The sequence below is a fragment of the Hyaloscypha bicolor genome (assembly GCF_002865645.1).
Source record: "Hyaloscypha bicolor E unplaced genomic scaffold K444scaffold_182, whole genome shotgun sequence".
NCBI lineage: Eukaryota > Fungi > Ascomycota > Leotiomycetes > Helotiales > Hyaloscyphaceae > Hyaloscypha > Hyaloscypha bicolor.
The window spans coordinates 2,471,213-2,483,853 of NW_020194684.1; the positions used below are offsets into that span (position 1 = coordinate 2,471,213).

General features: G+C 19.5%; 1 protein-coding gene across 1 annotated transcript; it reads right to left on the reverse strand.

Annotated features, from left to right (window-relative positions):
- Positions 1 to 201: 201 nt before the first annotated feature.
- On the reverse strand, positions 202 to 488 carry K444DRAFT_707596 (uncharacterized protein; the record flags this gene model as incomplete). The annotated part of the gene is made up of 1 exon (XM_024888165.1): positions 202 to 488. Exon 1 carries the CDS (start codon positions 478 to 480, stop codon positions 202 to 204), a length of 279 nt encoding a protein of 92 aa, XP_024728252.1. The 5' UTR covers positions 481 to 488.
- Between the last annotated feature and the right edge of the window lie 12,153 nt (positions 489 to 12,641).

The window sequence follows — 12,641 nt, forward strand, 5'->3', positions numbered from 1 at the left end:
CTTATAGACCATAATAAACGGATTATAATCCGTAAGTATATCCGTAAGCTATAAAAGAATTATATAATCTAAGTAAGGGAAGTTAGTAGCCCGTATATTAGTTACAAAGAGCGGATCATAAAAGAAGAGCTATATAAAGGAGGGTTCGGTATATAGAGCAGGCTATAGCAGGCCTTAGAAATAGAAGAGTTTACTATAGATCTAAAAGTACTGGATCCTATAAGAGAAGTCAATCCAGGTATCCTTCTTATAGCTAATTAATATAAAGGCAAAAGTATAATTATATATCCGGATATTCGTCCGGAAGGCCCGGTAGAGCAGATTATTACCCGTAAAGAGATAAGAAAGGTATAGAAGAGGCTTGTGAATTAGAGGAAATATTACGTTACCCTTCTTATAATAGGCCTCAAAGCAATCGTCTATATAGCCAAAATAAAGGGCTCCGCAAGCTATATAGTAACCCGTAAGCGGACCAGTCATATATACGGGAGCTAGCCGGAAGCGGGAGAGGAAGGCAGGAGGCCGTATAGTAGGTGGGTCGGCAGGAGGATCCTCTATAATATAAACTGGGGCCGTAACGGACGGTTAACGGATCCGTTACTGGCGCTATAGGGCTGGCTCGTCTGTACAGACGTCCGTAATCGACCGTCGTTATTACCGGGAGGTAGGGAGGGTATTCGGATCGAGTTCTTATAAGGCAGGGTACTACTGGGTACGATTAGTAGCCGACCGGGCCTATTAACTAGTTAGTCAAGCTAGGAAAAGGGGGAAAATACAGACTCGATAGTAATTATAGCTCTTATATACCTTAGCCCGTTCCGTAATAAAGTCAGAAGCAGGCCGATTTTGCTTACAGATAGTATAAAAGCGGAAAGGGTCCATAATATAAATAAAAGGGAGAGTAGTAAAGAGAAGAAAAAGAGAAAAGTAAAGTAAGGCCAGGTTTTTTTTTGGTATTCCTTATATAACCTGTATTTTTAGGAAGCCCCGAGAGCTAGCTAAAGCCTTAAGAATTCCCTTTCTCTTTTTCCGAGCTTTAAAAAATCGTAATAAAAGCCCCTTATATTCCAGAACTACTAAAATAAAGAGAAAGGTACTTAAGCTTCTCCTCTCTTATCCTAAACTAAGCCCTAAGGATTTGGATATAATCGTATTCCGATATACGATTCCCTAGAAAGGAGAGATTCTAGTATTCCTTATATAACCTGTATTTTTCAGGAAGCCCCGGGAGCCAACCACTTAAGGGTAGTCCAAACGTAGCTCAATATAAAGAAGTGAAAATAGATATAGAACTAGAAAAGGAAATAATTATAGAATACTATAAGCAAAATAGTACTTAGGAAATTAAGAAAGCTACTAGTATTATTATATATATTCTAGAATTACTAGAATTAGAAAAAGTAAAATATATTTCTTTTATAAAGAACTAGAAGGAAATATCTAATAATAAGGGCTTTTCTTAATCTAAAATAAAGCTTATTACCTTTAATTCTTTATATATCTTTTAATTTTTCCTTCTAATTATTATCTATAACCTTTAGAGAATATTATTATTAGATTATTATTCTAGAAATTAAATAAACTTTACTATTACTTATTTCTTATTATTATCTAATTACTATTATTAGATAGTATTCTTAATATATGAAATTCTATTACTAGATCTTAGAAATTAAATATAAAGGGTTTTTTTTAGTATAAAAATAAATAGAAAGTTAAGAGATTATCTTATAAATTCTTAATTCCGAATTATAATAATAAATAATAACTATATTTAGAGATAAAAAAAAAAGAAAAGAAAAAAGAAAGCCTTTTATATATATTTTACTAAACTAGAAATCTTTTAAAAGCTTTATTTTTTTTTTTTAACTAGCTATTCTTATAGCTTATATTAGTCTAAAGCTTAATTATAATATTTATAAATCTCGACTTTAACTTGAATTACTATTATAATTTTCCTTATAATATTTAAATAAACTTCTTAATTAGAAGTTATATATAAATAAAATAGCTAAACTAGAAGCCTTATAAAAGAAAAGAGAAACCTTATTAAACCTAATAATTATTTCCAAAAATACTTAATAATATATAATTCTAGAAATCTCTTAAATATTAGATAAGCTAGATCTGCCTATTTAAAGCCTACCTTATATTAGAAAACCTATTTCCTCTTTAATATAATTATAGCTACTTTTAAAACTTATATTAAGGCTTAATTAGTATATTATATATTTCTATTTCTATATAAAGAGAACTTCTCTTATATAAAATCTATTCTCTAGTTAGAATACTATTTTATTACTAGGAACTAATTACTTCTTTAAAAAGCTAATATAATTTGCTAATTCTTATTATTAATCCGTTTTTTATTATTAAATATTATCTAAATAATTCCTATATTATTAATACTAATTTAGAATATCTAATCTTTTTATATTTTATATTAATTTTAATATTAATTATTCTAAATTTAATAATAATACTATAAATCCTATTTATATTATTTTATAATTCTTTTTTTATATATTCTAATATTTTTAGTATTACTTTTATAAATATAAATATTACTTTAAAGTCCTAACTAATTAAATAGTTTTATACTATATAAAGTCGATTTTAATAAGTATTAAATAAATATAATTAGCTTTTGGAAGAAATATAAATTAGTTTTAAAAAAAGTAATATTTTATTCTAAATTATTTCTTAATTCTATTTTTCTAATTTCTTTTTTATTAATACTTATTTTATATTTTTCTAATATTTTTAATATACTTATATATCTTATTTTTTATATATTTCTTATATTATTTCCCTTCTTTTATATTATTTCTTAAATTAATAGAAATATCTCTAAATAAATAAGAAATTAGAATATATTTATATTATAAAATTTTTATTATTTTCTTTTAGATTCTAATATTTTAGATATTATTATTATATTTATATTTCTATTATATTACTTTCTTATTTCTCTATTATTACTATTTAGTTTAACTTATTTTAATTATTTCTTTAATTATATTCTTTTCTATAATAAAAGCCTAACTTTATATTTTACTTTCTATAATTATTTCTAATTTATAATTATATTACCTCAAATATATCTAATTATTATATCTATTTTCCCTAGTATATATATTACTATTTTAGCTTTATTTTCTTATTAGAAAAAAAGAAAAACTCAAATATATATAATATTTTTATATAATTTAAGCCTATTTTAATTTACTCTTTATTTTAGAATATATTTAAAAGAAATTCTTATAATCTTAAGAATCTTTAATTCTATAACCTATAATTATTATACTAATAATACTTTTATAACTTATTAAAAATAATAAAATAGCTAAAGAATAGATTTCTCAAGTTAGTAAAATATAATAGCTAGTTCTTATAAGTTATAGTATTATTAAAAGCCTATAAATTAATAATATTAAAGTTTAGAATATTAAAAGAGCTTAGGTAATTATAGAAGGCCTACTAATATTAGAAAAAATAGCTATAATTACTAAATTTAATATAAATATTCTAGATAAGCTAAATAATATATATAATAAGCTCTTAAAATAGAAAACTTTTATTAGAAATAGAATTAGACTAGAATTAACTAAGGAAAAACTAAAAAACTACTAAGCTAATAATAAGAAATTCGAGAATATTATTAAAGATATTTTTAAAAATAAATAAGAAAAGCTTAATAAGATTAAGACTATAATAAATAGTCTAGAAACTAAGAATTAGAATAAAATTATATTATATAATAAAGCTTTTAGCTAATATATTAATAATATTTATAATAACCTTAGTAAAAATATTTATAAGAAATTATATTCTCTTTTTAAAATAAAAGCTTTAGTATATAAAGCTATTTAATTAATTAATAAAGTTATTTTAGAATATATTAAAAATAAAAAGTATTAGAATACTAGTATATTTACTAAATTAGATATTACTAAGATACTTAAATATACTAAAGCTATTTCGGAATATAGAGAATTAAAGTTTAAGCTATTATTAGCTAATAATCTCAAGACTAGATAATATATTTTTAATACTTCCGGAATTCTAATTAAGGGAATTTATAATAATAAGCCTTTTTCTATTTTTTGAAATAAGCCTAAAAAATAGGTTCCTATTATAATTTTAGCTTTAATTTAATTAGATCTAGTTAAGAAAAATAAAGCTAATTTAATAAAGCCTAGTAAGAAAACTACTAGTAAAACTAGTAAAACTAGTATAACTAGATAAGAAAAACCTAATAAAAATAAAGAGTAAGCTAAGCCTAAAACTTCTAATAAATAGCAGAGATCTAAATACTAGACTAAATATAAGGTTAATAAAATAAAAGAAAGTAAGAAGAAATTCTTTATTTTAAAAGAAAAAATATTATCTAGAAAGATTTCTATAATTATATCTAGAACTAAGAAATAGAAAACTAAAGATATTAAGTTTAGAGAACTTAATAAAAGCATTTAGTATACCTATAAAATACTAGCTAAATAGAAGTTAATACTTATTTAATAAAATAAATATATTTTTTAAAAAAAAATATAATAGTATTTTGGGACCTATTTATAAATAAGAATACTATAGAATTAATAATGAATTCCTTAAAGCTTTCTATATAATATATATTTAGTAATTTACTAATACTTTCTTTATTAATATATAAAAAATTAAAGATATTCTAAAGCTAGTTACTAAGATCTATAAAGTTACTAAAGGTAAAAAGTATATTTCTATTATTTAAGTAAATAAAAAAATACGGGATTTCTTTTTTAAAAACTAGGAAATTAAGAAATATAAATATAAATACTATATTTCTAATTAATTTCGCTCAAATCTATAGCTCTAATTTAATACTATAATTCCTACTTCTGAGTCTAATATTACTAATCTAGGTACTAATAGCTATATTTATAAAAAGAATTATCTAAAATAGATTAAGAAGCTTAATATTCGAGAGCTCTTAATAGAAAAGATAATATATTAATATATAGAGATCTTAGTAATAGCTACTTTATCTTAGCCTTTTAATTCTTAATAGTAAATCTATTAATATAACTCGAATTTCACGAGATATTAAGTAAGTATCTTATTTACCTAATTATTTATTCTTAGCTAGCCAGATACTTTACTTCTAGAAATATTAATTATAATTAGTATAAAGGTAATACTAAAGATCTAGCTATTACTAAAGCTTTAAATAGCGAATTCTACCTTAGTAAAGAATATTAAAATATTAGCTATATTTTCCTTACGAATTATAAAAAGGCTATTACTTTTAATAAAAAGTTCTTTAAAAATATTAATTACTTCTCTATTTCTAATAAATTTGAACTAGAAATAGCTAAGGAAATAGGCAAGTATCTACTAAAGATAATAGGAAAAAAGACTCCGAATATAGTCTATTTAACTAGATAAATAAATGCCTTTAGCTAGATAATTTATAAATCTAGAATTATAAGAAAGTATTAATTCTCGAATAATATATAAATTAAAAAATAGCTTAATAATAATTTACTATTTAATAGGCCTTTTATTATAGTTCTAATAAGTCTAGTTATTATTAAGAATAAAATATATAAAAATAAAGTCTCCTATAAGATTATTAAAGCCTTTTATCTAGAGCTTTTCTCTCTTATTAAAGGTTAATTTAAGAATACTATAAATAATACAAAATTTAAAGAAGCTATTTATTTAGAGTATATTAATGCGATTTATAATATAATTTACTATAATAAGCCTTCTTAATACCTTATAATAAAGGCGGAAATTAAGTAATAATTAAAGGCAAATACTAATTAATATAGAAAACTATATCGGATTTAGTATAAGAATATAGCTAAGCAGGTTCGGATTATCTTTAAGTAAGTTCAGAAATACGAAATAAGACTATTTAAAAGTAATAAGTCTTATTTTAGGTATATAGAAAAGAAATTAGATTAACTAATAAAGGAAAATCCTAAATATTTTATTATTTCAGACTTTAAATAGGATTTTTTAATTATTTTTAGTACTTAGGAAATAAGTATAAATAAATAGGGAATTAGATATAATATAATAGGCTATATTTATTAAAAATTATATTATTTTGGCGGTTTTAAGATTTAGGTTATATAATAAAGATTATAGCCTTTTATATATAATTTATAGAAATTATATAAGAAAGCTAGTTTTTTTATAAACTTAGAGAATAATCCTTTATAAATATTTAATTAATTAAGCTTTTATATACTATATACTATTTATATTTTACTATTTATATTTTTAATTTATTATTTTACTATTAAGTTATATTTTATATTCTAGTATATTTTATATGAGTTTTTGTCTTATTATAATTTCCCTCTTATATTATATTTCTTAATTTCCTAGTTTTTAAAAAAGAAATCCCGTATTTTCTTATTTATTTAAATAATAAAAATATATTTCTTATTTTTAGTAACTTTATAGATCTTAGTAACTAGCTTTAGAGTATCTTTAATCTTTTATATATTAATAGAGAAAGTATTAGTAAGTTACTAAATATATATTATATAGGAAGCTTTAAGGAATTTATTATTAATTCTATAGTATTTTTATTTATAAATAGGTCCTATAATATTATTATATATTTCCTTAAAAATATATTTATCTTACTAAATAAATATTAATTTCTATTTAGCTAGTATCTTATAAGTATACTAAATACCTTTATTAAGTTTTCTAGACTTAATACCTTTAGTTTTCTATTTCTTAATTCTAGATATAGTTATAGGAATCTTCCTAAATAGTATTTTTTTCTTTAAAATAAAGAGTTTTTCCTTACTTTTCTTTATTTTACTAATCTTATATTTAGTTTAGTACTTAAATCTCTACTATTTATTAGAAGTTTTAGGCTTAGCTTACTTTCTATTTTTATTAGGTTTTTCTTATCTAGTTATACTAGTTCTACTAGCTTTACTAGTAGTTTTCTTATTAGGCTTTATTAAATTAGCTTTATTTTTCTTAGCTAGATTCGGTTAAATTAAAGCTAAAATTATAATAGGGGCCTATTTTTTAGGCTTATCTCAAAAAGCAAAAAAAGACTTATTATTATAAATTCCCTTAATTAGAATTCCAGAAGTATTAAAGATATATTATTTAGCCTTAAGATTATTAGCTAATAATAGCTTAAACTCTAATTCTTTATATTCTAAAATAGCTTTAATATACTTAAGTACCTTAGTAATATCTAATTTAATAAATATACTAGTATTCTAATACTTTTTATCCTTAATATATTCTAAAGTAACTTTATTAATTAATTAAATAGTTTTATATACTAAAGCTTTTATTTTAAAAAGAGAATATAATTTCTTATAAATATTTTTATTAAGGTTATTATAAATATTATTAATATATTAGCTAAAAGCTTTATTATATAATATGATTTTATTCTAATTCTTGGTTTCTAGACTATTTATTATAGTCTTAATCTTATTAAGCTTCTCTTATTTATCTTTGGAAATGCTTTTAATAATATTCTCGAATTCCTTATTATTAGCTTAGTAGTTTTTTAGTTTTTCCTTAGTTAATTCTAGTTTAGTTCTATCTCTAATAAAGGTTTTTTATTTTAAAAGCTTATTATATATATTACTTAGCTTATCTAGGATATTTATATTAAATTTAGTAATTATAACTATTTTTTCTAGTATTAGTAGGCCTGCTATAACTGCCTAAGCTCTTTTAATATTCTAAACTTTAATATTATTAATTTATAGGCTTTTAATAATACTATAACTTATAAGAACTAGCTATTATATTTTACTAACTTGAGAAATCTATTCTTTAGCTATTTTATTATTCTTAATAAGTTATAAAAGTATTATTAGTATAATAATTATAGATTATAGAATTAAAGGTTCTCGAGATTATAAGAATTTCTTTTAAATATATTTCAAAATAAAGAATAAATTAAAATAGATTTAAATTATATAAAAGTATTATATATATTCGAGTTTTTCTTTTTTTCTAGTAAGAAAATAAAGCTAAAATAGTAATATATATACTAGGGAAAATAGATATAATAATTAGAAATTAGAAATAATTATAAAAAATAAAATATAGAATTAGGCTTTTATTATAGAAAAAATATATAAATATATATATCTAAGGAAATATAATTAAGGAAATAATTAAGGTAAATTAAACTAAATAGTAATAATAAGGAAATAAGAAAGTAATATAATAGAAATATAAATATAATAATAATATCTAAAGTATTAAAATATAGAAGGAAATAATAAAAATTTTATAATATAGGTATATTCTAATCTCTTATTTATTTAGAAATATTTCTATTAACTTAAAAAATAATATAAAAAAAGAGAAATAATATAGAAAATATATAAAAGATAAAATATATAAATATACTAAAAAATATTAGGAAAATATAAAATAAATATTAATAAAAAAGAAGTTAGAATAATAGAATTAAGAAATAACTTAAAATAAAATATTATTTTTTCCAAAACTAATTTATATCTTTTCTAAAAGCTAATTATATTTATTTAGTATTTATTAAAATCGACTTTATATAATATAAAACTATTTAGTTAATTAAAACTTTAAAATTATATTTATATTTATAAAAGTAATACTAAAGGTATTAGAATATATAAAACGAAAAATTATAAGATAATATAAATAGAATTTATAATACTATTATTAAGTTTAAAATAATTAATATTAAAGTTAATATAAAATATAGAAAAATTAGGTATTCCGAATTAATATTAAGAATATAGAAATTATTTAGATAATATTTAATAATAAGAATTAGTAAATTATACTAGCTTTTTAAAAAAAAAATAACTAGTTTCTAGTAATAAAACAATATCTTAATTAGAGAATAAGTTCTATATAAAAGAAGTTCTCTTTATATAGAAATAAGAATATATAATATACTAATTAAGCCTTAGTATAAGTTTTAAAAATAGCCATAGTTATATTAAAAAGAAAATAGGTTTTCTAATATAAGATAGGCTTTAAATAAGCAGATCTAGTTTATCTAATATTCAAGAAATTCCTAGAATTATATATTATAAAATACTTTCGGAAATAACTATTAGATTTAATAAGGTTTCTTTTTTCTTTTATAAGGCTTCTAGTTTAGCTATTTCGTTTATATATAATTCCTTATTAGGAAGTTTATTTAAATATTATAAGAAAACTTATAATAGTAGTTTAAGTTAAAGTCAGAATCTATAAATATTATAGTTAAGCTTTAGACTAGTATAAGCTATAAGAATAGCTAGTTAAAAAGGCAAGTAAAGTTTCTAAAAGATTTCTAGTTTAGTAAAATATATATAAAAGGCTCTTTTTCTTCTTTTCTTTTTTCTTATTTCTAAATATAGTTATTATCTATTATTATAATTCGGAATTAAGAGTTTATAAAATAATTTCTTAATTCCCTATTTATTTTTATACTAAAAGAAATACTTTATATTTAATTCCTAAAATCTAATAATAGAATTTCATATATTAAGAATACTATCTAGTAATAATAAAAAATAAATAATAGTAAAACTCGTCTGATTTCCAGAATAATAGTCTAATAATAATATTTTCTAAAGATTATAGATAATAATTAAAAAGAAAAATCAAAAAGTATATAAAAAATTAAAAATAATAAACTTTATTCTAGATTAAGAAAAGCCTTTATTATTAAATACTTTCTTCTAGTTCTTTATAAAAGAAATATACTTTATTCTTTCTAATTCTAGTAATTCTAGAATATATATAATAATACTAATAGCTTTTTTAATCTCCTAAGTACTATTTTACTTATAATATTTTATAACTATTTCCTTTTCTAGTTCTATATTTATTTATAAATATATACTTATTATTAACTTTATTTTTAGGGAAATACCAGAATTTATTTCTTTTAATAAATTACTTAAGTTAATTTCCGATATATATTCTTTAGAATATAATACTATTAAGCTCTTTTAGTATATAGTATTCTTTTAGTTAATTTATATGCCTTACTTTATATAAGCTAAGCTAGTAGTATAATAGCTTTATATTCCTTAATTTATCTTAATTTATTAATTTAATATTATATATAAGAACTAGATTCTTTTTAGAAATAGGTTTTAAATAAATCTAATAAGTAATATTAAATTACTTTTTTCTTTCTTAATATCTTCTATTTTCTTTATTCTAGCTTCTTTAATATCTTTATTTCTTATTTATATTTGCTTTATATATATTTCTAGAAATATTTCTCTATTATAGACTTTATTTTATTTAAGTATTTTTAAGTTAAAAAGTATATTTCTATAAATAGTATAGCTTTCTTATTATAGATTATATAAAAAGAAATAAATCTAGTTAGTTTATATATAGTAACTTAGTTAGTAAATAGAATATATAATAATAAATCTATTTAAGGCTTCTTTTTACTTATTATAAGTATAATAAGTACTTAAATAATTAGTTAATATCTTTTTTTAATTCTATTAATTCTTAGCTTATTAAATTCTTAAATTATTACTTCTTTAAATTCCAATTTACTATTTATCTTAAACTACCTAAATAAATCATATCTATAAATAATTTCTTTCTAAATAAACTTAGTAATCTTCTTATTAGTTAGGTTCTTTAAAGATTTAGCTTTAACTTATTCTAAGAAATTATCTCTAGTAATAACTAATAAGTTATATTCTTTATAATCTAGTAATTTAATTATATTAATCCCAAGGTAATAAAAAAGAAATATAGCTTTTATTAAATATAGAGCTTCTTCTTATTTCTTTTATTCTTATACTAATAGATTTTATAAGTATTAATATACTTCTATATATAATTATAGTAATCTTCCTAGTAATAGTAGCTAGCTACTAAGTAAAAAGTGCTTTTTTTCCCGGTATATCTAATCTTATTATATAGCTTTTTAATAATAATTTCCCTTTATTTTTAATTATTAATAATAAATTAAGGCAAATATATTTTAGATACTATTCTCTATAATAATTAATTTCTTATACTATAATTTAAAGCTTCTTTATTTAACTTTCGAAACTCGGCTCTAGATATTTCTTCTAGTCTAGAAAGTATTATAAAGTATTATATAATATTCTAGTATTATTTAAAATAGCTATTATTTAAGAAATCTAGTAAAATAGTTAGGTTATTAAATAAAATATAAGAATTAGTATTATTATTTACTATTTTACTAGAAATTATATATAAAAGGCTATAGCCTTTATTATATAAACTTCCGGATATTATTATTATTTAATATTACTAATTTATTTCTAAATATAATAAGGCTTTAATTATTAATTTCTAGTAACTAGATACTATTATTTAAATATCTAATAAAGGTTTTAGGAATCCGATTCCTTAAAATAATATTATATAACTAAACCGGAACTACTTTCTTTAACTAAACTTTTTATCTAATAAGTACTATTCTAATAATATTAAGCTCTATTACTAACTATTTATTAATATTCTTATTATTTTTAGTATTATTTTCTTATTATAAATATCTTAATAATTTATTAGTAATAATATATTTAGTTTCTTTAATATACTTAACTTTAAAGTTAAATAGTTAAATTTATACTAGCTAGTAAATAACTAGAGCTTTAGGAAAATCCGTAACTATTTTACTTAGCTATATAATAAGTATATTAGTATCTAGTTTAAGAATAAAATAAACTTTATATAACTAGAATTATACTTTTTATAAGTACTTTACTAGTTCTTAGTATTTTCTCTTAATAATATTATATCTTTATTTAGTATTATTTTAGATTTTAGACTTATATTATATAACTTTCTTTTTCTCTTTATTATTATATTAACTAAGAATTCCGCCTTATTTATTTAGGCTAGTATAGAAAAATCCCGAATCTTAATAAATAGATAACAATACACATATATGAACAAATATTCCAAATATATTCCATAGAATATTATTAAAATTCTCCTTAGAACTGTAAACGGGATTTTATGATTTATAATAAATAATTATTATAATCTCCAATTCCTTTTGGAATATAATTTTCTTGAGTTATTTATCCCGGAATAAAATAGACTTTAAGCCGACAATATAATTTATGGAAAATTTTTGGACTTTAGTATTGAAATTTATTTCAATGTTATCGGATTTTTCTGGATCAATAATCTTCTCTTTAATATCAAAGATAATATTATCATATCAATAATAATTCGAAATAAATATCCTTATAAATCTTCCTTCGCGGAGAAATCTCGGAGTCTTTAATGGTTTCTGTGAGAATTTTTATCCTTATACATTAGTTATATTTTGATTTTCCGTTCCATAAATAATCTTAATAATAAATAAATAATAATAAACTTAATTTCCGAAATATTAATAATGATTTGGATACAAATAATAAAATTATTCTTTTTCTATAATTATATCTTTGATCCCCAATTATTTATTAATGATCGATATCCTTAAGGAATTCTTTTCGGAATAAAATATAATGAAATTCATGAATATCAATATAATATTAAATAAATCTTAAATACTCTTTTAATACTCTTATTAGATAATAATCATTATCTATGATCCGGAATTTATTTTTAATTCCGCCTTATTATGAATCAGATTATTTATTCCTTAGATCTATTAT